General features: G+C 40.8%; 1 protein-coding gene across 1 annotated transcript in view; it reads right to left on the bottom strand.

Moving 5' to 3' along the window:
- Positions 1-1,322: 1,322 nt before the first annotated feature.
- The window catches only part of LOC106585440 (protein crumbs homolog 2), a 45,129-nt gene continuing 19,425 nt past the window's right edge, over positions 1,323-27,026 (bottom strand). Inside the window, exons 7-13 of the mRNA XM_014171636.3 lie at positions 10,169-11,161; positions 9,380-9,939; positions 9,033-9,198; positions 5,708-6,569; positions 5,476-5,592; positions 3,542-3,668; positions 1,323-3,283 (exon numbers count right to left, since the gene is read on the bottom strand). Of these exons, the coding sequence (XP_014027111.1) occupies positions 3,062-3,283; positions 3,542-3,668; positions 5,476-5,592; positions 5,708-6,569; positions 9,033-9,198; positions 9,380-9,939; positions 10,169-11,161 (3,047 nt within the window). The 3' untranslated portion in view covers positions 1,323-3,061. The remainder of the gene's footprint in view (positions 3,284-3,541; positions 3,669-5,475; positions 5,593-5,707; positions 6,570-9,032; positions 9,199-9,379; positions 9,940-10,168; positions 11,162-27,026) is intronic.

Raw genomic sequence — 27,026 nt, forward strand, 5'->3', positions numbered from 1 at the left:
ATACCTTCTTTTATGGCTGGGGGGGTATCGGAATGCGAGCTGCCCGGTGTGTGTGTGTATACGTGGGTGTGTAGATTCCAGCCCAGCATTCCTGCCTCCTCCGCCCCCACGCTGTGGATCAGGGAAGAAGCCAGCCAGCAATCCTTTCCTCTGCAGTTCTGTTCATTAGGGAGGGAGAGAAGCACTGACCACCACTGCACTGCTCTGAGGGTGGGAGTTATGATAAAGACACAAAGGAATTCACCATGAGCTCTTCAAAGAGGCCAGAGAGTGAGGAAGGAGGGATGGTGCAAAGTGAGAGGAGAGAGAAAGAGAGAGAAAGAGAGAGAAAGAGGAGGAGATAAGATGGAGACTGTGATGTTACAGGATTTTTCTGTAAATTGAATGATCCCTCAGGATATTCAGCCACCATCATTGTTCTAACTTTTTCACATATCATAACCTTTAAATGTAAGCACCTTTGTCAGCAATACTGTAAACTGTAATAATAGTCCTTCCCAAATGTTTCTTCTAAGCTCAGCACTCCCTCCTGTGGATCAGGCTTCACATCTCTATCTCTGGCCCTTATCCTGGTTGTGTCCCTCTCCCTCTTGGTTTACTTGAGTGAAATCATTGTAGTTCCCTCAGTTGTTCTCATATTATGTCAGCAGAGAAGATGTAATTTAGAATTATTTTCTTGGACCGGATGGGCCCCTCCGTTTCAAAATCATAGGCCAGTTCCCATTCTCTTGGATCAGTGAGCTCATTTTAAATCTGGAATCATACTCTTCGTTTCATTTGGGATGAGAAGATTTCTGTGTCGTGTCTGAAGGGTCCTTTCTTACTTTGTTTTTCCAGCCAAGAAACAGACCTGTGCTTGTGAGAGACTGTATTTCTATATCATTTATTTTTCAATGAAATGAAGGCGTTACAAACATGCACTGTGCCGCTCTACTCCCTCCCTGATTCCCTTCTTTTGCTACAGCACTGAGAGAGGGGATCCATTCAGGAGCATTGCATTAATTTAAAAGACACAAACCATAGGCACTGAATTGCAAATTCTATTTAACAAATAGATAGTCAACCCCTTATAGCAGGGATGTCAAACTCATTCCACGGAGAGCCGAGTGTCTGCAGGTTTTTGATTTTTCCTTTCAATTACGACCTAGACAACCAGGTGAGGGGAGTTCCTTACTAATCAGTGACCTTAATTCATCAATCAAGTACAAGGGTGGAGCAAAAACCTGCAGACATCCATCCCTCCGTGGAATGAGTTTGACACGTGCCTTATAGGATACCTGTTGACTTCTAAGATAGTTCCAAACAGAAACATACACAGCAGATCCGTTACTCCACTGTGTTTTTATTATCCTTCTTCTACATGAGCTCTTTTGCAGAATTTTAACTTTTGAAATCCAACAGAAACGTTTACATTTCGAATAAATCACATTATATACAATTACATCATGTTACAGTGTTACTATCCAATCACATTTTACAGAATCACAGAATACTCCTTGTATATACCAGTGTAGCTTACCCAGCATCCCATACTGTTGAGTACACTGTACTTTGTGCTGCGTGAGTAGAGATGCGTCCAGTGTAGGCTCCTACCATACTGTTCAGTGCTGAAATACAGGTCAGTCCAGTCTATCCCCTGTTGTAGATTAATCCAGGGTGTACCAGGATTGGGGTCAAATCAGTTTTCAATTGACAATTGACTTTGTGAATTGAAAAATGCCCATAGAAAGCAATGGGCTATGTTCACTTCCTGAATTGACTTTATTGAAAACTGAATTGAACCCAACCCTGGCATGTATTCTGTGAAATCCAGCACTGGAGCAGAGATGATGTCAGTGTATACACAGTAACATGCCTCCCAGTAAAATATCATCCGGCCCTGCAGGAATAAGAGGAGGAGGCCCAACAGAGCTGGAACAGGCAGCTTGCTCTGTCTATCTGTCTGTCATACTGCTCTACAGTATTCCACAAAGACATCAATAAAATCATCACAGTGAGTTTCCCTTTGAGACAATACATGGCTCCATCGTACATATAGATACAATATACAGGAGTAAAATGTTGGGTTTGTCAGCATTCCATCCATTCTGTTAGGAAGGCACATACAAACAACTCATTCATAAACTAATTTAGAAGTAAATTCATAACAAATACTTATCTTTCAATTATTTGCCTTTAGTAGGGTCTGCATGAACTTCATATCTAGCTAATTTGATAGAAAAATATAGTGCCTTACTTTCATTCAGCTCAGTTACAGTATAAATGTGGTACAAAATCCATAGTTACAGAGAGCGAAAACGTCCATCGACCACTTGGCTGGTTAAGTTAGTGGCACTGGTGAGCGAAGACGAAGAGACAGGAGTGTAGGTTTGGGTAAATGCAACCTGTCTGAAGACTGTGGCATCAGAGTTGAAGTTAGCTGATAACATTAACATGGTCTCAATCCACTTTCTAGGAGTTTTAGGAGCACCTCATACATTTGCATAAGACAGTGACATGAACAAAAACACATAAAAGATTTAGAAATAGATCATTATTTACATTGTTGGTGTAGCCTGTTAACTTACATAGTGCACATCCCGAGAAAATTACAATGTTTAACCATCAAAGTCGTCATTAGTGTGAACTCACACATAATCAATGTGGGCTACAGAATGTTCACAGGTAGGTATTTTATAGAAAGACACTGGAATCAAGTATGGTTCATCACTCCAGAGAAGGGATTAGCTGAGGAGACTCAACCCGACAGCATTTCTCGGGTCTTGGGAAGAAGACCGTCTCTGTCCTGCCTTTCTCTGAGGCTCTGACAGATCACATCACTTCTTTCCATAGAGGGATGAGCTCTGGGTTTAACCACCCCCACCACCATGACCCAGCAGCAGCAGTGTGGCGGGGGCACCACTGTAAGGGCATATGTCCACACCACCGGTGGCCTTCCACCCCTTGGACACCTCTTAATGAGTCTGACCAGTCCTCACCTGTCTGTTTGTGTGTCTGAACCAGGGAGTGTAGGTGTATGCAGCCAAGCGAAGGAAGTGTGTGTTTCTGTTGTGTGTAGGGCTCATATGAGCCTCTCCTCAGGGGGCACTTTGAGCACGCTACCCATCTCCAGCCGTGCCCCTGCCACCTCCTGGGCACTGGGACTGTAGGTGCCCTCTGACTGGCGCTTCTTGCGGGCGGTCAGCACCATGAAGACCAGGGCCACCACAGCCAGCAGCACACACAGGCTGGCCAGAGGGATGGCCACCACTAGCCAGGGCACACGGTCCCTCTGCTCCTGTCTCTACAGATGGGACAGAGCAGGACAACAGGCCTAACTTACTTCTCACTCAAACTGAGATTAGAGGAACTACAGTTTAAATAGTTTAATACATCAGCTCTTTTGATCCAATCTGGTCTATGTATAAGCTTTTGATACTCAACATACATTAGCATTACATACTAGACTACTGTAACATATACACCTACACTATGTACTGGTTACATGCAGACCGTCAGTTACTGAGTGCGATATGGGGAGATACAGTATGTGGTCACTTACATTGCTTTCACACTGTGTGCCGCTGAAGCCCGGCATACACATACACTGGAAGCTGTTGAGTCGGTCCAGACAGGTAGCACCGTTGAGACAGGGACTGGACTCACACTCATCTATCTCTGCCTCACACCTGGGAGAGAACTTCAGGGGTTCAACACAACAGTGACACACCAGCAGTCCCACAGCTCGCTGTACTTACAACAGGGACCTTGCCCTGTCCACCCACTGACAGACAGCATTTTAACCTTAGACATATAGGGCTGGTTTACTGGACACAGTGCTTTAATGATGTCATGTTATTTAGGCCTTTTGATTTGAACATAAAGATTGTTTTAGTTTTGTAGGCTAGGCTACCTATTTAATTATTACATTTTTGGATCAAGCCTTAGCAGTCATTCTTATTTCTTTCCCAATGATCAATGCTTTAGTTTATTATGTTGCTGTCCACATTTCTCTGTGAAATAGCCTTTTGATTTGGACATTTGAAAAGTTTTGGTGTGTGCACTAGGCTATTTGATTGAATTTATATACAGTACCAGTCAAAGGTTGGGACACATCTACTCATTCAAGGGTTTTTCTTAATTTGTTCTATTTTCTACATTGTGCAATAATAGTGAAGACATCAAAACTATGAAATAGCACATATGGAATCTTATAGTAACTAAAAAAAGTGTTAAACAACCACAATCACCCGACCTCAACCCAATTGAGATGGTTTGGGATAAATTGGACCGCAGAGTGAAGGAAAAGCATCCAACAAGTGCTCAGCATATGTGGGAACTCCTTCAAGACTGTTGGAAAAGCATTTGTAACGTAGGTCAACTAATGTTGAATACTTATCATTACTAGTGAGATTCCAGTAACCAATCATATTGTACTATATTGCTATTGATATGTTTAAGTTTACAGCTATTACAAATCAGCAGTCAGAAGCTGCAGTTTATTTTTAGCCAATCAAAACTCAATATTCTCTTAGTCCCTCTCCTAACCTCAGGTTATACACCAGTTGGCGCCAACATGCTAAACAAAGAGCTAGAATGGAACGTGAAGAGCTACCGCCATTCCATGGAAGAAAAACTACGTTTCAAATTGTTGAGAAGTTGTATAAAACTGAACTAAAAAGAGAGAACTGGGTATTAACGCTCACTTATCTATATGAACATGCTGTGAGGGATTAAGGGAAAGATTGACGCCAGGATTTAGTGAGTTTTTGTATGGAGAACGAGCTGCTAGCGTCTAGGCTAGCTAAGCTATTTCTAGCATTTTGTGCGTGTTCATACTGAACCAAGCATACGCACAAGCCGTTAACATTTAGGCTAGCTCAGCTATCAATCAATTGAAATTGCAAACGTTAGTGATCATGCTAATCATGCATGGCAAACTATTTTAGTTTTCATACTTTTATAAAATGTGATTAGCTAGTATCATAATCCATTTTGGTACACTGTTATGTTTTAGATTACTTTATAAGAAATGATGTGTAGGTGTAAGCACTAGTACTTTTCATTTGCCTGGACTAGTCTATTGTCCAGTCCACGTGAGCCTAGTGCTGTAGTTTTTTTTACATTTTACATTTTAGTCATTTAGCAGACACTCTTATCCAGAGCAACTTACAGTAGTGAATGCATACATTTCATACATTTTTTCTCTGTTTTGGATGAGACTTTATTGGACAGGACTTTATGACCAAAATTATCCTATTTATACTTTTTATCCTATTTACACAATTTTGTCACTAAAATTTATGTTTCTGACTCATATCGATGCCACATAGGCCGTTTAAAACGAGAGAAGTTGGTTCTAAGAGGCAGTTTACCTTTAAGCCTAGTCCACTGAGCATGCATTTTAGTCCACAAAAATGTTAGTGTCCATGGATCCAGCCAATGTATTTCTATGGAAAATGTGAAATGCATGAAATGATAGGTTTGTGATCTCACCAGTCCCCAGTGTATCCAGGCTTGCAGGTGCAGTTGGCACCCAAGTTCCCATCCATGCAGACTCCACCGTTATCACACTGCGTATCCTCATCACACTGCTGTGGAGGGAATCTCCGCCTACAGAACACACACACATAATAGAGTCATTACAACTTCTACACAAACTAAACACACACACACACAGTGTTGGGATTTTTCCAGTCACTAGCATGCACAAGTTTGTGGTACTCACTGACAGCGGCGGCCGCTGTATCCAGGGAGGCAGACGCAGTGGTAGTTGCCCGTCCCGTCCAGACAGGAGCCCCCGTTCAAACAGCTGTGCTCCAGGCAGTCATCCACCTCCTCATCACAGTCTCTGCCCCCCCAGCCTTTGTGACACTCACACCAGTAGTCTGCCAGCAGGTCTGTGCAGGTGCCATGGGCACAGGGGCCTGAGGCACACTCATCTGTGTCCCTCTGGCAGAACTGTCCTTCCCAGCCTGGGGCACAGCTGCAGTTTAACAGGTTCCAGAGGTCCTGGCAGAAGCCCTGGTTGAGGCAGGGCTGGGACTGGCACACATCGGCACCAACACACCCCATCTTGGGCTTCTGGCCCCTCTGCCTGATAAACCGGGCTGCCTGGGGGGCATCCTGGTCGTCCACCAGGGGTAGGTAGACTCCTCCCACCCTCAACTCCCCCAGACAGCCTGTGTAGTTCTCTGCCATCCACACAGTGGTGTCGTTGAGGAAGTTGAGATTCCCGGCTGTGCCCATGGTGCTGCCCACCCTGCGCCCGTCCACAGTGAGGCGCCAGCGGGACACAGGTTTCAGGGGGTCGGCCATGGCAAGGTGGAGATGGTGCCAGGCCCCATCTGAGATGGGCAGGTCACTGGTGAATGCCTGCAACTCCAGGCTGTTGCCGCTCAGTAGTTTGACTAGCAGGGAGGAGTTGAGCAGACCCAGACAGAAGACCTCTGCTCCGTTAGTGGCCCGCAGCAGCACGCCGTTCTCCTTCCGCGTGCGTATGTCCACGGAGACACTGGTCACAGAGGCGACTAGCGAGCCGTTAGCAGTGAACTGCAGAGCGTTGCTCTCAAAGGTGGCATTAGTGAGACCTGGGGGAAGAGCAGTATCGTATATACACTGAGTATACAAAACATTAAGAACACCTGCTCTTTCCATGACATACAGTGAGGGAAAAAAGTATTTGATCCCCTGCTGATTTTGTACGTTTGCCCACTGATAAAAAAAGGATCAGTCTATCATTTTAATGGTAGGTTTATTTGAACAGTGAGAGACAGAATAACAACAAAAAAATCCAGAAAAACGCATGTCAAAAATGTTATAAATTGATTTGCATTTTAATGAGGGAAATAAGTATTTGACCCCCTCTCAATCAGAAAGATTTCTGGCTCCCAGTTGTCTTTTATACAGGTAACGAGCTGAGATTAGGAGCACACTCTTAAAGGGAGTGCTCCTAACCGCAGCTTGTTACCTGTAAAAAAGACACCTGTCCACAGAAGCAATCAATCAATCAGATTCCAAACTCTCCACCATGGCCAAGACAAAAGAGCTCTCCAAGGATGTCAGGGACAAGATTGTAGACCTACACAAGGCTGGAATGGGCTACAAGACCATCGCCAAGAAGCTTGGAGAGAAGGTGACAACATTTGGTGCGATTATTCGCAAATGGAAGAAACACAAAAGAACTGTCAATACCCCTCGGCCTGGGGCTCCATGCAAGATCTCACCTCGTGGGGTTGCAATGATCATGAGAACGGTGAGGAATCAGCCCAGAACTACACGGAAGGATCTTGTCAATGATCTCAAGGCAGCTGGGACCATAGTCACCAAGAAAACAATTGGTAACACACTACGCTGTGAAGGACTGAAATCCTGCAGCGCCCCCACAAGATCCCCCTGCTCAAGAATACATATACATGCCCATCTGAAGTTTGCCAATGAACATCTGAATGATTCAGAGGACAACTGGTGAAAGTGTTGTGGTCAGATGAGACCAAAATGGAGCTCTTTGGCATCAACTCAACTGTTTGGAGGAGGAGGAATGCTGCCTATGACCCCAAGAACACCATCTCCACCGTCAAACATGGAGGTGGAAACATTATGCTTTGGGGGTGTTTTTCTGCTAAGGGGACAGGACAACTTCACCGCATCAAAGGGACGATGGACGGGGCCATGTACCGTCAAATCTTGGGTGAGAACATCCTTCCCTCAACCAGGGCATTGAAAATGGGTCATGGATGGGTATTCCAGCATGACAATGACCCAAAACACATGGCCAAGGCAACAAAGGAGTGGCTCAAGAAGAAGCACATTAAGGTCCTGGAGTGGCCTAGCCAGTCTCCAGACCTTAATCCCATAGAATCTGTGGAGGGAGCTGAAGGTTCGAGTTGCCAAACGTCAGCCTCAAAACCTTAATGACCTGGAGAAGATCTGCAAAGAGGAGTGGGACAAAATCCCTCCTGAGATGTGTGCAAACCTGGTGGCCAACTACAAGAAACGTCTGACCTCTGTGATTGCCAACAAGGGTTTTGCCACCAAGTACTAAGTCATGTTTTGCAGAGGGGTCAAATACTTATTTCCCTCATTAAAATGCAAATCATTTTATAACCTTTTTGACATGCGTTTTTCTTGGTTTTTTTGTTGTTATTCTGTCTCTCACTGTTCAAATAAACCTACCATTAAAATTATAGACTGATAATTTCTTTGCTTCCCTGTGGCTCAGTCGGTAGAGCATGGTGTTTGCAATGCCAGCATGGTGTGTGCACGGGGGGTAGGTGCACAAAAAAACAACACAAAAAAAATGCTTGAAATGAAATGTATGAAATGTTTGCATTCACTACTGTAAGTCGCTCTGAATAAGAGCGTCTGCTAAATGACAAAAATAAAAATTAAAATTAAAAAAGTGGGCAAACGTACAAAATCAGCAGGGGATCAAATACTTTTTCCCCCCACTGTAGACTGGCCAGGTGAATCCAGGTGAATCCAGGTGAATCCTTATTGATGTCACTTGTTAAATCCACTTCAATCAGTGTGGATGAAGGGGAGGAGACAGGATAAAGAAGGATTTTTAAGCCTTGAGACAATTGAGACATGGATTGTGTATGTGTGCCAATCAGAGGGTGAATTGGTAAGACAACATTTTTAGGTGCCTTTGAACGGGTATGGTACTAGGTGTCAGGCGCACCGTTTTGTGTCAAGAACTGCAACGCTGCTGGGTTTTTCAACAGTTTCCCATGTGTATCAAGAATGGTCCACCACCCAAAGGACATCCAGCCAACTTGACACAACTGTCGGAAGCATTGGAGTCAACATGGGCCAGCATCCCTGTGGAATGCTTTCGACACCTTGTAGTGTTGAAACTGTTCTGAGGGCAAAAGAGGGTGCAACTCCATATTAGGAAGGTCTTCTTAGTCATACCTTTCAATATGTAATATTCAGTATTATATTGTATTTGTTATTTTGTGTGCATGTTTATGGCTGAAAGAGAGCAAGAGACTGAGACTGTCAGAAAGGGAGTGAGGGAGTGAGATAATGTATCAAAAAAGTCCACTTACACTCATAACCGTCAACTAGATCCACACACTGGCTACCCATGACACAGGGGTCACTGACACACCACACGCGTGTATCACATCGCCTGCCAGAGAAGTTCATGGGACAGGTGCACTCAAATTCATTCCAGGTGACCATGCACGTTCCTCCATTCTGACAGGGACCAGTCTGAGGAGAACTTAGAAATTAGTGTCTGTTACAAAGACTGAACTCAAAAGTCTTTATCAGGACCCTAACCTGACAAATCTAGTCAGCTCTTGTACCAAGTTTCCTTGAACAGTTACACCCACTTCCTGCAGTTACAGTAACACATCTCTAAAGATTAAAGTTGCCATTGATGTTACTGTACCTTGCATGCCTCATCACTGACACAGCCATCCAAGACGTTCTCAGCTTTGTTTGGGAAGTAGCACTGGTACGCTTCGTGGGTGTGGCACTCCTCCTTTGTGTGATTGGGATACAGCTGCATGTGGTCCAGAGTGATGTCCTGCAGGCAGCCTTTGAAGTGACCTCCCCAGGGGGCAGTGGACTCCCCCGGCGGCAGACCCCCAATGTACACCACATCCCCCCGTTCCATCCTCACCCTCCCCAGGGAGAGCTGTGTACCAGCCTGGCTGAACCCTACCTGACCCTGGCGTATCGTCACAGTGACCAGCTCCCTCTGTCCGCTGGTGAAGTAGGTACTGTTAGAGAACAGAGTGGTGGGGGGGCTGTTGAAGACCAGGGTTCCCTCCCGCAGGTACAGGATGAGGTAGGCCCTCCTCCCTCTCCGCAGCTGGAGTAGCAGGCCGCTGGGATTCAGAGAGCGGAGGAAGAAGGAGATGTTGAAGTTCTCACCATCAGTTGTGTTGATGTTGAAGGCAGCATAACTCACTGTTTCTTCATTACTGAATGTCCATGAGGGGTATTCTGAGGGAAGCAACAAAAAGCAATGCTCTCAGCGTGAATGACAAAACCTGTACAAACCAGTGTAGTTGAAGGAAACTGGTTGTAAGTTGAGTAACCCTCTGTAAATGACCGTATATTGTCAACGCCTGGTGTTTAGAGATTATTGTATAGTTTTTACATAATTTAAAAAGCAATATTTGAAAACTAAAAAGTAAAGTAGTAATTTTTTTAAAGCTATAACAGTTCTTACCTTCTTCACACAGGGAGCCATGATAGGGTCGATGACACTCACAGCTGAAGCTAGTCCACAGGTCAATACAGTGCCCACGATGATGGCAGGGGTCAGGATGACACCAGTCAGTCTTGTTGCAGCCCAGCTCCATGTCTTGGATGTGCTCTAGAGAGAAATCCTGTGGCAGAACACGATGGTGGTCAACCTGTAGATCCTCCATGCAGCCAATGAAACCCTTCCTACTGTCTGTGTTGTCCAGATACTTCTGGGGGGCCCCCCCCACATAGACTTCTGGGAATGATCCATGTTGGAAGAAGACCAGTTGATTGTGTCCTTCATTCTCCACCATGCATCCCTTGTCATTGTCACAGACTGGTCCTTTGACCCTCAGTACCAGCTTCTCATCCATGGTCACTTTGGCCTCATGCCAGTCTCCATTGTTGACTGGGAGATGGAAGGTGGCCTGTAGCTCCTTCCCTGATCCAGCTCTAGCCTTGAGGAGGGTCCCCACGATCTCCAGGGACACAAAGTAGTGCTCAGCCCCTCCGTAGAACAGAAGCATGTCAGGTAGAGTGGTCCTGAAGCGCAGCTGGACGTGGTGGTGATGGGGATCTACTTCTGCCCTGCTCCTGTTAGCTGTAGGAGGGAGCTGAATGAGGATATAGCCCTCTGTGTTGAAGGAAAAGGTGGTGGGGATGCCGCAGTGCTTCCCAGTGAAGCCCGGGGGACAAAGGCAGGTGTGGCCATGCTCTAGTTCATTCCTATCCCCATCACTGTCCTCATTACCATTCTCTTCTTGGCTTAGGATAGGCACACAGGGGGCTCCGTTCTCACACAGATGTTCCCTGCAGCCAATCAGACGGACGTCACAGTTATGGCCGCCCCACGGCTCCTCCCCTGGCTCCGCCTCCACACAGTGACAGGTGTAGGCATTGGCGCCGTCGTGGCAGGACCCTCCGTTCTGACAAGGCTCGCTCTCACACTCGTCGATGTCTACCTCGCAGTGCACACCTGGAACGAAAACATAACACACCACTAGTTCTTCATGTTATACATGTATCTGGCTGAAGGGTTTTGACATGTCATTCTCAGCCACACAGACAGATTCAGCAGGAGCATAAGGGTCTCCCTAACCAAACCAATAAGTTAATCAGAGTCTCCCTAACCAAACCAATAAATTAATCAGTCTCCCTAACCAAACCAATAAATTAATCAGTCTCCCTAACCAAACCAATAAGTTAATCATAGTCTCCGTAACCAAACCAATAAGTTAATCATAGTCTCCCTAACCAAACCAATAAATGAATCAGAGTCTCCCTAACCAAACCAATAAGTTAATCAGTCTCCCTAACCAAACCAATAAGTTAATCAGTCTCCCTAACCAAACCAATAAGTTAATCAGTCTCCCTAACCAAACCAATAAGTTAATCAGTCTCCCTAACCAAACCAATAAATGAATCAGAGTCTCCCTAACCAAACCAAATGAGTTAATCAGTCTCCCTAACCAAACCAAATGAGTTAATCAGTCTCCCTAACCAAACCAATAAGTGAATCAGTCTCCCTAACCAAACCAATAGGTTAATCAGAGTCTCCCTAACCAAACCAAATGAGTTAATCAGAGTCTCCCTAACCAAACCAATAAGTTAATCAGAGTCTCCCTAACCAAACCAAATAAGTTAATCAGAGTCTCCCTAACCAAACCAATAAGTTAATCAGTCTCCCTAACCAAACCAAATGAGTTAATCAGAGTCTCCCTAACCAAACCAAATGAGTTAATCAGAGTCTCCCTAACCAAACCAATAAGTTAATCAGAGTCTCCCTAAACAAACCAATAAGTTAATCAGTCTCCCTAACCAAACCAAATGAGTTAATCAGAGTGTCCCTAACCAAACCAATAAGTTAATCAGAGTCTCCCTAACCAAACCAAATGAGTTAATCAGAGTCTCCCTAACCAAACCAATAAGTTAATCAGAGTCTCCCTAACCAAACCAAATGAGTTAATCAGAGTCCTCCCTAACCAAACCAATAAGTTAATCAGAGTCTCCCTAACCAAACCAAATGAGTTAATCAGAGTCTCCCTAACCAAACCAAATAAGTTAATCAGAGTCTCCCTAACCAAACCAAATGAATTAATCAGAGTCTCCCTAACCAAACCAAATGAATTAATCAGAGTCTCCCTAACCAAACCAATAAGGTAATCAGTCTCCCTAACCAAACCAAATGAGTTAATCAGAGTCTCCCTAACCAAACCAAATGAGTTAATCAGTCTCCCTAACCAAACCAATAAGTTAATCAGTCTCCCTAACCAAACCAATAAGTTAATCAGAGTCTCCCTAACCAAACCAATAGGTTAATCAGAGTCTCCCTAACCAAACCAAATGAGTTAATCAGCCTCCCTAACCAAACCAAATGAGTTAATCAGAGTCTCCCTAACCAAACCAATAAGTTAATCATAGTCTCCCTAACCAAACCAATAAGTTAATCATAGTCTCCCTAACCAAACCAATAAGTTAATCATAGTCTCCCTAACCAAACCAATAAGTTAATCAGAGTCTCCTTAACCAAACCAATAAGTTAATCATAGTCTCCCTAACCAAACTAATAAGTTAATCAGAGTCTCCCTAACCAAACCAATAAGTTAATGATAGTCTCCCTAACCAAAACAATAAGTTAATCAGTCTCCCTAACCAAACCAATTATTTAATCAGAGTCTCCCTAACCAAACCAATAGGTTAATCAGAGTCTCCCTAACCAAACCAATAAATTAATCAGTCTCCCTAACCAAACCAATAAGTTAATCATAGTCTCCGTAACCAAACCAATAAGTTAATCATAGTCTCCCTAACCAAACCAATAAATGAATCAGAGTCTCCCTAACCAAACCAATAAGTTAATCAGTCTCCCTAACCAAACCAATAAGTTAATCAGTCTCCCTAACCAAACCAATAAGTTAATCAGTCTCCCTAAACAAACCAATAAGTTAATCAGTCTCACTAACCAAACCAATAAATGAATCAGAGTCTCCATAACCAAACCAATAAGTTAATCAGTCTCCCTAACCAAACCAAATGAGTTAATCAGAGTCACCCTAACCAAACCAAATGAGCTAATCAGAGTCTCCCTAACCAAACCAATAAGTTAATCATAGTCTCCGTAACCAAACCAATAAGTTAATCATAGTCTCCCTAACCAAACCAATAAATGAATCAGAGTCTCCCTAACCAAACCAATAAGTTAATCAGTCTCCCTAACCAAACCAATAAGTTAATCAGTCTCCCTAACCAAACCAATAAGTTAATCAGTCTCCCTAAACAAACCAATAAGTTAATCAGTCTCCCTAACCAAACCAATAAATGAATCAGAGTCTCCCTAACCAAACCAAATGAGTTAATCAGTCTCCCTAACCAAACCAAATGAGTTAATCAGTCTCCCTAACCAAACCAATAAGTTAATCAGTCTCCCTAACCAAACCAATAAGTTAATCAGTCTCCCTAACCAAACCAATAGGTTAATCAGAGTCATCCTAACCAAACCAAATGAGTTAATCAGAGTCTCCCTAACCAAACCAATAAGTTAATCAGAGTCTCCCTAACCAAACCAAATAAGTTAATCAGAGTCTCCCTAACCAAACCAATAAGTTAATCAGTCTCCCTAACCAAACCAAATGAGATAATCAGAGTCTCCCTAACCAAACCAAATGAGTTAATCAGAGTCTCCCTAACCAAACCAATAAGTTAATCAGAGTCTCCCTAAACAAACCAATAAGTTAATCAGTCTCCCTAACCAAACCAAATGAGTTAATCAGAGTCTCCCTAACCAAACCAATAAGTTAATCAGAGTCTCCCTAACCAAACCAAATGAGTTAATCAGAGTCTGCCTAACCAAACCAATAAGTTAATCAGAGTCTCCCTAACCAAACCAAATGAGTTAATCAGAGTCTCCCTAACCAAACCAATAAGTTAATCAGAGTCTTCCTAACCAAACCAAATGAGTTAATCAGAGTCTCCCTAACCAAACCAAATAAGTTAATCAGTCTCCCTAACCAAACCAAATGAGTTAATCAGAGTCTCCTTAACCAAACCAAATGAGTTAATCAGAGTCTCCCTAACCAAACCAAAAAGTTAATCAGAGTCTCCCTAACCAAACCAATAAGTTAATCAGAGTCTCCCTAACCAAACCAAATGAGTTAATCAGAGTCTCCCTAACCAAACCAAATAAGTTAATCAGTCTCCCTAACCAAACCAAATGAATTAATCAGAGTCTCCCTAACCAAACCAATAAGTTAATCAGTCTCCCAAACCAAACCACATGAGTTATTCAGAGTCTCCCTAACCAAACCAAATGAGTTAATCAGTCTCCCTAACCAAACCAATAAGTTAATCAGTCTCCCTAACCAAACCAATAAGTTAATCAGAGTCTCCAAAACCAAACCAATAGGTTAATCAGAGTCTCCCTAACCAAACCAAATGAGTTAATCAGAGTCTCCCTAACCAAACCAAATGAGTTAATCAGAGTCTCCCTAACCAAACCAATAAGTTAATCATAGTCTCCCTAACCAAACCAATAAGTTAATCAGAGTCTCCTTAACCAAACCAATAAGTTAATCATAGTCTCCCTAACCAAACCAATAAGTTAATCAGTCTCCCTAACCAAACCAATAAGTTAATCATAGTCTCCCTAACCAAACCAATAAGTTAATCAGTCTCCCTAACCAAACCAATAAGTTAATCAGAGTATCCCTAACCAAACCAATAGGTTAATCAGAGTCTCCCTAACCAACCCAAATGAGTTAATCAGAGTCTCCCTAACCAAACCTAATGAGTTAATCAGAGTCTCCCTAACCAAACCAATAAGTTAATCATAGTCTCCCTAACCAAACCAATAAGTTAATCAGAGTCTCCTTAACCAAACCAATAAGTTAATCATAGTCTCCCTAACCAAACCAATAAGTTAATCAGTCTCCCTAACCAAACCAATAAGTTAATCATAGTCTCCCTAACCAAACCAATAAGTTAATCAGTCTCCCTAACCAAACCAATTAGTTAATCAGGCTCCCTAACCAAACCAATAGGTTAATCAGAGTCGCCCTAACCAAACCAATAACTTAATCAGTCTCCCTAACCAAACCAAATGAGTTAATCAGAGTCTCCCTAACCAAACCAATAAGTTAATCAGAGTCTCCATAACCAAACCAATAAGTTAATGAGTCTCCCTAACCAAACCAAATGAGTTAATCAGAGTCACCCTAACCAAACCAAATGAGTTAATCAGAGTCTCCCTAACCAAACCAATAAGTTAATCAGTCTCCCTAACCAAACCAATTAGTTAATCAGAGTCTCCCTAACCAAACCAATAAGTTAATCAGTCTCCCTAACCAAACCAATAAGTTAATCAGAGTCTCACTAATCAAACCAAATGAGTTAATCAGAGTCTCCCTAACCAAACTAAATGAGTTAATCAGTCTCCCTAACCAAACCAAATGAGTTAATCAGAGTCTCCCTAACCAAACCAAATGAGTTAATCAGAGTCTCCCTAACCAAACCAATGAGTTAATCAGAGTCTCCCTAACCAAACCAATAAGTTAATCAGAGTCTCCCTAACCAAACCAATAAGTTAATCAGTCTCCCTAACCAAACCAAATTAGTTAACCAGAGTCTCCCTAACCAAACCAAATGAGTTAATCAGTCTCCCTTACCAAACCAAATGAGTTAATCAGTCTCCCTAACCAAAGCAATAAGTTAATCAGTCTCTCTAACCAAACCAAATGAGTTAATCAGAGTCTCCCTAACCAAACCAAATTAGTTAATCAGAGTCTCCTTAACCAAACCAAATGAGTTAATCAGAGTCTCCCTAACCAAACCAAAAAGTTAATCAGAGTCTCCCTAACCAAACCAATAAGTTAATCAGAGTCTCCCTAACCAAACCAAATGAGTTAATCAGAGTCTCCCTAACCAAACCAAATTAGTTAATCAGAGTCTCCCTAACCAAACCAAATGAGTTAATCAGTCTCCCTAACCAAACCAAATGAGTTAATCAGTCTCCCTAACCAAACCAATAAGTTAATCAGAGTCTCCCTAACCAAACCAAATGAGTTAATCAGAGTCTGCCTAACCAAACCAATAAGTTAATCAGAGTCTCCCTAACCAAACCAAATGAGTTAATCAGAGTCTCCCTAACCAAACCAATAAGTTAATCAGAGTCTCCCTAACCAAACCAAATGAGTTAATCAGAGTCTCCCTAACCAAACCAAATAAGTTAATCAGAGTCTCCCTAACCAAACCAAATGAGTTAATCAGAGTCTCCCTAACCAAACCAATAAGTTAATCAGAGTCTCCCTAACCAAACCAAATGAGTTAATCAGTCTCCCTAACCAAACCAATAAGTTAATCAGAGTCTCCCTAACCAAACCAAATGAGTTAATCAGAGTCTCCCTAACCAAACCAAATAAGTTAATCAGAGTCTCCCTAACCAAACCAAATGAATTAATCAGAGTCTCCCTAACCAAACCAAATGAATTAATCAGAGTCTCCCTAACCAAACCAATAAGTTAATCAGTCTCCCAAACCAAACCACATGAGTTATTCAGTCTCCCTAACCAAACCAAATGAGTTAATCAGTCTCCCTAACCAAACCAATAAGTTAATCAGTCTCCATAACCAAACCAATAAGTTAATCAGAGTCTCCCTAACCAAACCAATAGGTTAATCAGAGTCTCCCTAACCAAACCAAATGAGTTAATCAGAGTCTCCCTAACCAAACCAAATGAGTTAATCAGAGTCTCCCTAACCAAACCAATAAGTTAATCATAGTCTCCCTAACCAAACCAATAAGTTAATCAGAGTCTCCTTAACCAAACCAATAAGTTAATCATAGTCTCCCTAACCAAACCAATAAGTTAATCAGTCTCCCTAACCAAACCAATAAGTTAATCATAGTCTCCCTAACCAAACCAATAAGTTAATCAGTCTCCCTAACCAAACCAATAAGTTAATCAGAGTCTCCCTAACCAAACCAATAGGTTAATCAGAGTCTCCCTAACCAAACCAAATGAGTTAATCAGTCTCCCTAACCAAACCAAATGAGTTAATCAGAGTCTCCCTAACCAAACCAATAAGTTAATCAGAGTCTCCATAACCAAACCAATAAGTTAATCAGTCTCCCTAACCAAACCAAATGATTTAATCAGAGTCACCCTAACCAAACCAAATGAGTTAATCAGAGTCTCCCTAACCAAACCAATAAGTTAATCAGTCTCCCTAACCAAACCAATTAGTTAATCAGAGTCTCCCTAACCAAACCAATAAGTTAATCAGTCTCCCTAACCAAACCAATAAGTTAATCAGAGTCTCACTAACCAAACCAAATGAGTTAATCAGAGTCTCCCTAACCAAACCAAATATGTTAATCAGTCTCCCTAACCAAACCAATAGGTTAATCAGAGTCTCCCTAACCAAACCAAATGAGTTAATCAGAGTCTCCCTAACCAAACCAATAAGTTAATCAGTCTCCCTAACCAAACCAAATGAGTTAATCAGAGTCTCCCTAACCAAACCAAATGAGTTAATCAGTCTCCCTAACCAAACCAAATGAGTTAATCAGTCTCCCTAACCAAAGCAATAAGTTAATCAGTCTCTCTAACCAAACCAAATGAGTTAATCAGAGTCTCCCTAACCAAACCAAATTAGTTAATCAGAGTCTCCTTAACCAAACCAAATGAGTTAATCAGAGTCTCCCTAACCAAACCAAAAAGTTAATCAGAGTCTCCCTAACCAAACCAATAAGTTAATCAGAGTCTCCCTAACCAAACCAAATTAGTTAATCAGAGTCTCCCTAACCAAACCAAATTAGTTAATCAGAGTCTCCCTAACCAAACCAAATGAGTTAATCAGTCTCCCTAACCAAACCAAATGAGTTAATCAGTCTCCCTAACCAAACCAATAAGTTAATCAGAGTCTCACTAATCAAACCAAATGAGTTAATCAGAGTCTCCCTAACCAAACTAAATGAGTTAATCAGTCTCCCTAACCAAACCAAATGAGTTAATCAGAGTCTCCCTAACCAAACCAAATGAGTTAATCAGAGTCTCCCTAACCAAACCAATGAGTTAATCAGAGTCTCCCTAACCAAACCAATAAGTTAATCAGAGTCTCCCTAACCAAACCAATAAGTTAATCAGTCTCCCTAACCAAACCAAATTAGTTAACCAGAGTCTCCCTAACCAAACCAAATGAGTTAATCAGTCTCCCTTACCAAACCAAATGAGTTAATCAGTCTCCCTAACCAAAGCAATAAGTTAATCAGTCTCTCTAACCAAACCAAATGAGTTAATCAGAGTCTCCCTAACCAAACCAAATTAGTTAATCAGAGTCTCCTTAACCAAACCAAATGAGTTAATCAGAGTCTCCCTAACCAAACCAAAAAGTTAATCAGAGTCTCCCTAACCAAACCAATAAGTTAATCAGAGTCTCCCTAACCAAACCAAATGAGTTAATCAGAGTCTCCCTAACCAAACCAAATTAGTTAATCAGAGTCTCCCTAACCAAACCAAATGAGTTAATCAGTCTCCCTAACCAAACCAAATGAGTTAATCAGTCTCCCTAACCAAACCAATAAGTTAATCAGAGTCTCCCTAACCAAACCAAATGAGTTAATCAGAGTCTGCCTAACCAAACCAATAAGTTAATCAGAGTCTCCCTAACCAAACCAAATGAGTTAATCAGAGTCTCCCTAACCAAACCAATAAGTTAATCAGAGTCTCCCTAACCAAACCAAATGAGTTAATCAGAGTCTCCCTAACCAAACCAAATAAGTTAATCAGAGTCTCCCTAACCAAACCAAATGAGTTAATCAGAGTCTCCCTAACCAAACCAATAAGTTAATCAGAGTCTCCCTAACCAAACCAAATGAGTTAATCAGTCTCCCTAACCAAACCAATAAGTTAATCAGAGTCTCCCTAACCAAACCAAATGAGTTAATCAGAGTCTCCCTAACCAAACCAAATAAGTTAATCAGAGTCTCCCTAACCAAACCAAATGAATTAATCAGAGTCTCCCTAACCAAACCAAATGAATTAATCAGAGTCTCCCTAACCAAACCAATAAGTTAATCAGTCTCCCAAACCAAACCACATGAGTTATTCAGTCTCCCTAACCAAACCAAATGAGTTAATCAGTCTCCCTAACCAAACCAATAAGTTAATCAGTCTCCATAACCAAACCAATAAGTTAATCAGAGTCTCCCTAACCAAACCAATAGGTTAATCAGAGTCTCCCTAACCAAACCAAATGAGTTAATCAGAGTCTCCCTAACCAAACCAAATGAGTTAATCAGAGTCTCCCTAACCAAACCAATAAGTTAATCATAGTCTCCCTAACCAAACCAATAAGTTAATCAGAGTCTCCTTAACCAAACCAATAAGTTAATCATAGTCTCCCTAACCAAACCAATAAGTTAATCAGTCTCCCTAACCAAACCAATAAGTTAATCATAGTCTCCCTAACCAAACCAATAAGTTAATCAGTCTCCCTAACCAAACCAATAAGTTAATCAGAGTCTCCCTAACCAAACCAATAGGTTAATCAGAGTCTCCCTAACCAAACCAAATGAGTTAATCAGTCTCCCTAACCAAACCAAATGAGTTAATCAGAGTCTCCCTAACCAAACCAATAAGTTAATCAGAGTCTCCATAACCAAACCAATAAGTTAATCAGTCTCCCTAACCAAACCAAATGATTTAATCAGAGTCACCCTAACCAAACCAAATGAGTTAATCAGAGTCTCCCTAACCAAACCAATAAGTTAATCAGTCTCCCTAACCAAACCAATTAGTTAATCAGAGTCTCCCTAACCAAACCAATAAGTTAATCAGTCTCCCTAACCAAACCAATAAGTTAATCAGAGTCTCACTAACCAAACCAAATGAGTTAATCAGAGTCTCCCTAACCAAACCAAATATGTTAATCAGTCTCCCTAACCAAACCAATAGGTTAATCAGAGTCTCCCTAACCAAACCAAATGAGTTAATCAGAGTCTCCCTAACCAAACCAATAAGTTAATCAGTCTCCCTAACCAAACCAAATGAGTTAATCAGAGTCTCCCTAACCAAACCAAATGAGTTAATCAGTCTCCCTAACCAAACCAAATGAGTTAATCAGTCTCCCTAACCAAAGCAATAAGTTAATCAGTCTCTCTAACCAAACCAAATGAGTTAATCAGAGTCTCCCTAACCAAACCAAATTAGTTAATCAGAGTCTCCTTAACCAAACCAAATGAGTTAATCAGAGTCTCCCTAACCAAACCAAAAAGTTAATCAGAGTCTCCCTAACCAAACCAATAAGTTAATCAGAGTCTCCCTAACCAAACCAAATTAGTTAATCAGAGTCTCCCTAACCAAACCAAATTAGTTAATCAGAGTCTCCCTAACCAAACCAAATGAGTTAATCAGTCTCCCTAACCAAACCAAATGAGTTAATCAGTCTCCCTAACCAAACCAATAAGTTAATCAGTCTCTCTAACCAAACCAAATGAGTTAATCAGAGTCTCCCTAACCAAACCAAATGAGTTAATCAGAGTCTCCCTAACCAAACCAAATGAGTTAATCAGTCTCCCTAACCAAACCAATAAGTTAATCAGAGTCTCCCTAACCAAACCAAATGAGTTAATCAGAGTCTCCCTAACCAAACCAATAGGTTAATCAGAGTCTCCCTAACCAAACCAATAAGTTAATCAGAGTCTCCCTAACCAAACCAATAAGTTAATCAGTCTCCCTAACCAAACCAATAAGTTAATCATAGTCTCCCTAACCAAACCAATAGGTTAATCAGAGTCTCCCTAACCAAACCAAATGAGTTAATCAGAGTCTCCCTAACCAAACCAATAAGTTAATCAGTCTCCCTAACCAAACCAAATGAGTTAATCAGTCTCCCTAACCAAACCAAATGAGTTAATCAGAGTCTCCCTAACCAAACCAATAAGTTAATCAGTCTCCCTAACCAAACCAATAAGTTAATCAGAGTCTCCCTAACCAAACCAATAAGTTAATCAGAGTCTCCCTAACCAAACCAAATGAGTTAATCAGAGTCTCCCTAACCAAACCAATAAGTTAATCATAGTCTCCCTAACCAAACCAATAAATTAATCAGTCTCCCTAACCAAACCAATAAGTTAATCAGAGTCACCCTAACCAAACCAATAAGTTAATCAGTCTCCCTAACCAAACCAATAAATTAATCAATCTCCCTAACCAAACCAATAGGTTAATCAGTGTCTCCCTAACCAAACCAATAAGTTAATCAGAGTCTCCCTAACCAAACCAATAAGTTAATCAATCTCCCTAACCAAACCAATAAGTTAATCAATCTCCCTAACCAAACCAATCGGTTAATCAGATTCTCCCTAACCAAACCAATAAGTTAATCAGAGTCTCCCTAACCAAACCAATAAGTTAATCATAGTCTCCCTAACCAAACCAATAAGTTAATCATAGTCTCCCTAACCAAACCAATAGGTTAATCAGAGTCTCCCTAACCAAACCAAATGAGTTAATCAGAGTCTCCCTAACCAAACCAATAAGTTAATCAGTCTCCCTAACCAAACCAAATGAGTTAATCAGTCTCCCTAACCAAACCAAATGAGTTAATCAGAGTCTCCCTAACCAAACCAATAAGTTAATCAGTCTCCCTAACCAAACCAATAAGTTAATCAGAGTCTCCCTAACCAAACCAATAAGTTAATCAGAGTCTCCCTAACCAAACCAAATGAGTTAATCAGAGTCTCCCTAACCAAACCAATAAGTTAATCATAGTCTCCCTAACCAAACCAATAAATTAATCAGTCTCCCTAACCAAACCAATAAGTTAATCAGAGTCACCCTAACCAAACCAATAAGTTAATCAGTCTCCCTAACCAAACCAATAAATTAATCAATCTCCCTAACCAAACCAATAGGTTAATCAGAGTCTCCCTAACCAAACCAATAAGTTAATCAGAGTCTCCCTAACCAAACCAATAAGTTAATCAATCTCCCTAACCAAACCAATAAGTTAATCAATCTCCCTAACCAAACCAATCGGTTAATCAGAGTCTCCCTAACCAAACCAATAAGTTAATCAGAGTCTCCCTAACCAAACCAATAAGTTAATCAGTCTCCCTAACCAAACCAAATGAGTTAATCAGAGTCTCCCTAACCAAACCAATAAGTTAATCAGAGTCTCCCTAACCAAACCAATAAGTTAATCATAGTCTCCCTAACCAAACCAAATGAGTTAATCAGAGTCTCCCTAACCAAACCAAATGAGTTAATCAGAGTCTCCCTAACCAAACCAAATGAGTTAATCAGAGTCTCCCTAACCAAACCAAATGAGTTAATCAGAGTCTCCCTAACCAAACCAATAAGTTAATCAGAGTCTCACTAACCAAACCAAATGAGTTAATCAGAGTCTCCCTAACCAAACCAAATTAGTTAATCAGAGTCTCCCTAACCAAACCAAATGAGTTAATCAGAGTCTCCCTAACCAAACCAATAAGTTAATCAGAGTCTCACTAACCAAACCAAATGAGTTAATCAGAGTCTCCCTAACCAAACCAAATGAGTTAATCAGAGTCTCCCTAACCAAACCAATAAGTTAATCAGAGTCTCCCTAACCAAACCAATAAGTTAATCAATCACCCTAACCAAACCAATAAGTTAATCAGAGTCTCCCTAACCAAACCAATAAGTTAATCAGAGTCCCCCTAACCAAACCAATAAGTTAATCAGAGTCTCCCTAACCAAACCAATAAGTTAATCAGAGTCTCCCTAACCAAACCAATAAGTTAATCAGAGTCTCCCTAACCAAACCAAATGAGTTAATCAGTCTCCCTAACCAAAGCAATAAGTTAATCAGTCTCTCTAACCAAACCAAATGAGTTAATCAGAGTCTCCCTAACCAAACCAAATTAGTTAATCAGAGTCTCCTTAACCAAACCAAATGAGTTAATCAGAGTCTCCCTAACCAAACCAAAAAGTTAATCAGAGTCTCCCTAACCAAACCAATAAGTTAATCAGAGTCTCCCTAACCAAACCAAATTAGTTAATCAGAGTCTCCCTAACCAAACCAAATTAGTTAATCAGAGTCTCCCTAACCAAACCAAATGAGTTAATCAGTCTCCCTAACCAAACCAAATGAGTTAATCAGTCTCCCTAACCAAACCAATAAGTTAATCAGAGTCTCACTAATCAAACCAAATGAGTTAATCAGAGTCTCCCTAACCAAACTAAATGAGTTAATCAGTCTCCCTAACCAAACCAAATGAGTTAATCAGAGTCTCCCTAACCAAACCAAATGAGTTAATCAGAGTCTCCCTAACCAAACCAATGAGTTAATCAGAGTCTCCCTAACCAAACCAATAAGTTAATCAGAGTCTCCCTAACCAAACCAATAAGTTAATCAGTCTCCCTAACCAAACCAAATTAGTTAACCAGAGTCTCCCTAACCAAACCAAATGAGTTAATCAGTCTCCCTTACCAAACCAAATGAGTTAATCAGTCTCCCTAACCAAAGCAATAAGTTAATCAGTCTCTCTAACCAAACCAAATGAGTTAATCAGAGTCTCCCTAACCAAACCAAATTAGTTAATCAGAGTCTCCTTAACCAAACCAAATGAGTTAATCAGAGTCTCCCTAACCAAACCAAAAAGTTAATCAGAGTCTCCCTAACCAAACCAATAAGTTAATCAGAGTCTCCCTAACCAAACCAAATGAGTTAATCAGAGTCTCCCTAACCAAACCAAATTAGTTAATCAGAGTCTCCCTAACCAAACCAAATGAGTTAATCAGTCTCCCTAACCAAACCAAATGAGTTAATCAGTCTCCCTAACCAAACCAATAAGTTAATCAGAGTCTCCCTAACCAAACCAAATGAGTTAATCAGAGTCTGCCTAACCAAACCAATAAGTTAATCAGAGTCTCCCTAACCAAACCAAATGAGTTAATCAGAGTCTCCCTAACCAAACCAATAAGTTAATCAGAGTCTCCCTAACCAAACCAAATGAGTTAATCAGAGTCTCCCTAACCAAACCAAATAAGTTAATCAGAGTCTCCCTAACCAAACCAAATGAGTTAATCAGAGTCTCCCTAACCAAACCAATAAGTTAATCAGAGTCTCCCTAACCAAACCAAATGAGTTAATCAGTCTCCCTAACCAAACCAATAAGTTAATCAGAGTCTCCCTAACCAAACCAAATGAGTTAATCAGAGTCTCCCTAACCAAACCAAATAAGTTAATCAGAGTCTCCCTAACCAAACCAAATGAATTAATCAGAGTCTCCCTAACCAAACCAAATGAATTAATCAGAGTCTCCCTAACCAAACCAATAAGTTAATCAGTCTCCCAAACCAAACCACATGAGTTATTCAGTCTCCCTAACCAAACCAAATGAGTTAATCAGTCTCCCTAACCAAACCAATAAGTTAATCAGTCTCCATAACCAAACCAATAAGTTAATCAGAGTCTCCCTAACCAAACCAATAGGTTAATCAGAGTCTCCCTAACCAAACCAAATGAGTTAATCAGAGTCTCCCTAACCAAACCAAATGAGTTAATCAGAGTCTCCCTAACCAAACCAATAAGTTAATCATAGTCTCCCTAACCAAACCAATAAGTTAATCAGAGTCTCCTTAACCAAACCAATAAGTTAATCATAGTCTCCCTAACCAAACCAATAAGTTAATCAGTCTCCCTAACCAAACCAATAAGTTAATCATAGTCTCCCTAACCAAACCAATAAGTTAATCAGTCTCCCTAACCAAACCAATAAGTTAATCAGAGTCTCACTAATCAAACCAAATGAGTTAATCAGAGTCTCCCTAACCAAACTAAATGAGTTAATCAGTCTCCCTAACCAAACCAAATGAGTTAATCAGAGTCTCCCTAACCAAACCAAATGAGTTAATCAGAGTCTCCCTAACCAAACCAATGAGTTAATCAGAGTCTCCCTAACCAAACCAATAAGTTAATCAGAGTCTCCCTAACCAAACCAATAAGTTAATCAGTCTCCCTAACCAAACCAAATTAGTTAACCAGAGTCTCCCTAACCAAACCAAATGAGTTAATCAGTCTCCCTTACCAAACCAAATGAGTTAATCAGTCTCCCTAACCAAAGCAATAAGTTAATCAGTCTCTCTAACCAAACCAAATGAGTTAATCAGAGTCTCCCTAACCAAACCAAATTAGTTAATCAGAGTCTCCTTAACCAAACCAAATGAGTTAATCAGAGTCTCCCTAACCAAACCAAAAAGTTAATCAGAGTCTCCCTAACCAAACCAATAAGTTAATCAGAGTCTCCCTAACCAAACCAAATGAGTTAATCAGAGTCTCCCTAACCAAACCAAATTAGTTAATCAGAGTCTCCCTAACCAAACCAAATGAGTTAATCAGTCTCCCTAACCAAACCAAATGAGTTAATCAGTCTCCCTAACCAAACCAATAAGTTAATCAGAGTCTCCCTAACCAAACCAAATGAGTTAATCAGAGTCTGCCTAACCAAACCAATAAGTTAATCAGAGTCTCCCTAACCAAACCAAATGAGTTAATCAGAGTCTCCCTAACCAAACCAATAAGTTAATCAGAGTCTCCCTAACCAAACCAAATGAGTTAATCAGAGTCTCCCTAACCAAACCAAATAAGTTAATCAGAGTCTCCCTAACCAAACCAAATGAGTTAATCAGAGTCTCCCTAACCAAACCAATAAGTTAATCAGAGTCTCCCTAACCAAACCAAATGAGTTAATCAGTCTCCCTAACCAAACCAATAAGTTAATCAGAGTCTCCCTAACCAAACCAAATGAGTTAATCAGAGTCTCCCTAACCAAACCAAATAAGTTAATCAGAGTCTCCCTAACCAAACCAAATGAATTAATCAGAGTCTCCCTAACCAAACCAAATGAATTAATCAGAGTCTCCCTAACCAAACCAATAAGTTAATCAGTCTCCCAAACCAAACCACATGAGTTATTCAGTCTCCCTAACCAAACCAAATGAGTTAATCAGTCTCCCTAACCAAACCAATAAGTTAATCAGTCTCCATAACCAAACCAATAAGTTAATCAGAGTCTCCCTAACCAAACCAATAGGTTAATCAGAGTCTCCCTAACCAAACCAAATGAGTTAATCAGAGTCTCCCTAACCAAACCAAATGAGTTAATCAGAGTCTCCCTAACCAAACCAATAAGTTAATCATAGTCTCCCTAACCAAACCAATAAGTTAATCAGAGTCTCCTTAACCAAACCAATAAGTTAATCATAGTCTCCCTAACCAAACCAATAAGTTAATCAGTCTCCCTAACCAAACCAATAAGTTAATCATAGTCTCCCTAACCAAACCAATAAGTTAATCAGTCTCCCTAACCAAACCAATAAGTTAATCAGAGTCTCCCTAACCAAACCAATAGGTTAATCAGAGTCTCCCTAACCAAACCAAATGAGTTAATCAGTCTCCCTAACCAAACCAAATGAGTTAATCAGAGTCTCCCTAACCAAACCAATAAGTTAATCAGAGTCTCCATAACCAAACCAATAAGTTAATCAGTCTCCCTAACCAAACCAAATGATTTAATCAGAGTCACCCTAACCAAACCAAATGAGTTAATCAGAGTCTCCCTAACCAAACCAATAAGTTAATCAGTCTCCCTAACCAAACCAATTAGTTAATCAGAGTCTCCCTAACCAAACCAATAAGTTAATCAGTCTCCCTAACCAAACCAATAAGTTAATCAGAGTCTCACTAACCAAACCAAATGAGTTAATCAGAGTCTCCCTAACCAAACCAAATATGTTAATCAGTCTCCCTAACCAAACCAATAGGTTAATCAGAGTCTCCCTAACCAAACCAAATGAGTT

This window comes from Salmo salar, chromosome 24 (genome assembly GCF_965601325.2).
Source record: "Salmo salar chromosome 24, fSalSal1, whole genome shotgun sequence".
Lineage (NCBI taxonomy): Eukaryota > Metazoa > Chordata > Actinopteri > Salmoniformes > Salmonidae > Salmo > Salmo salar.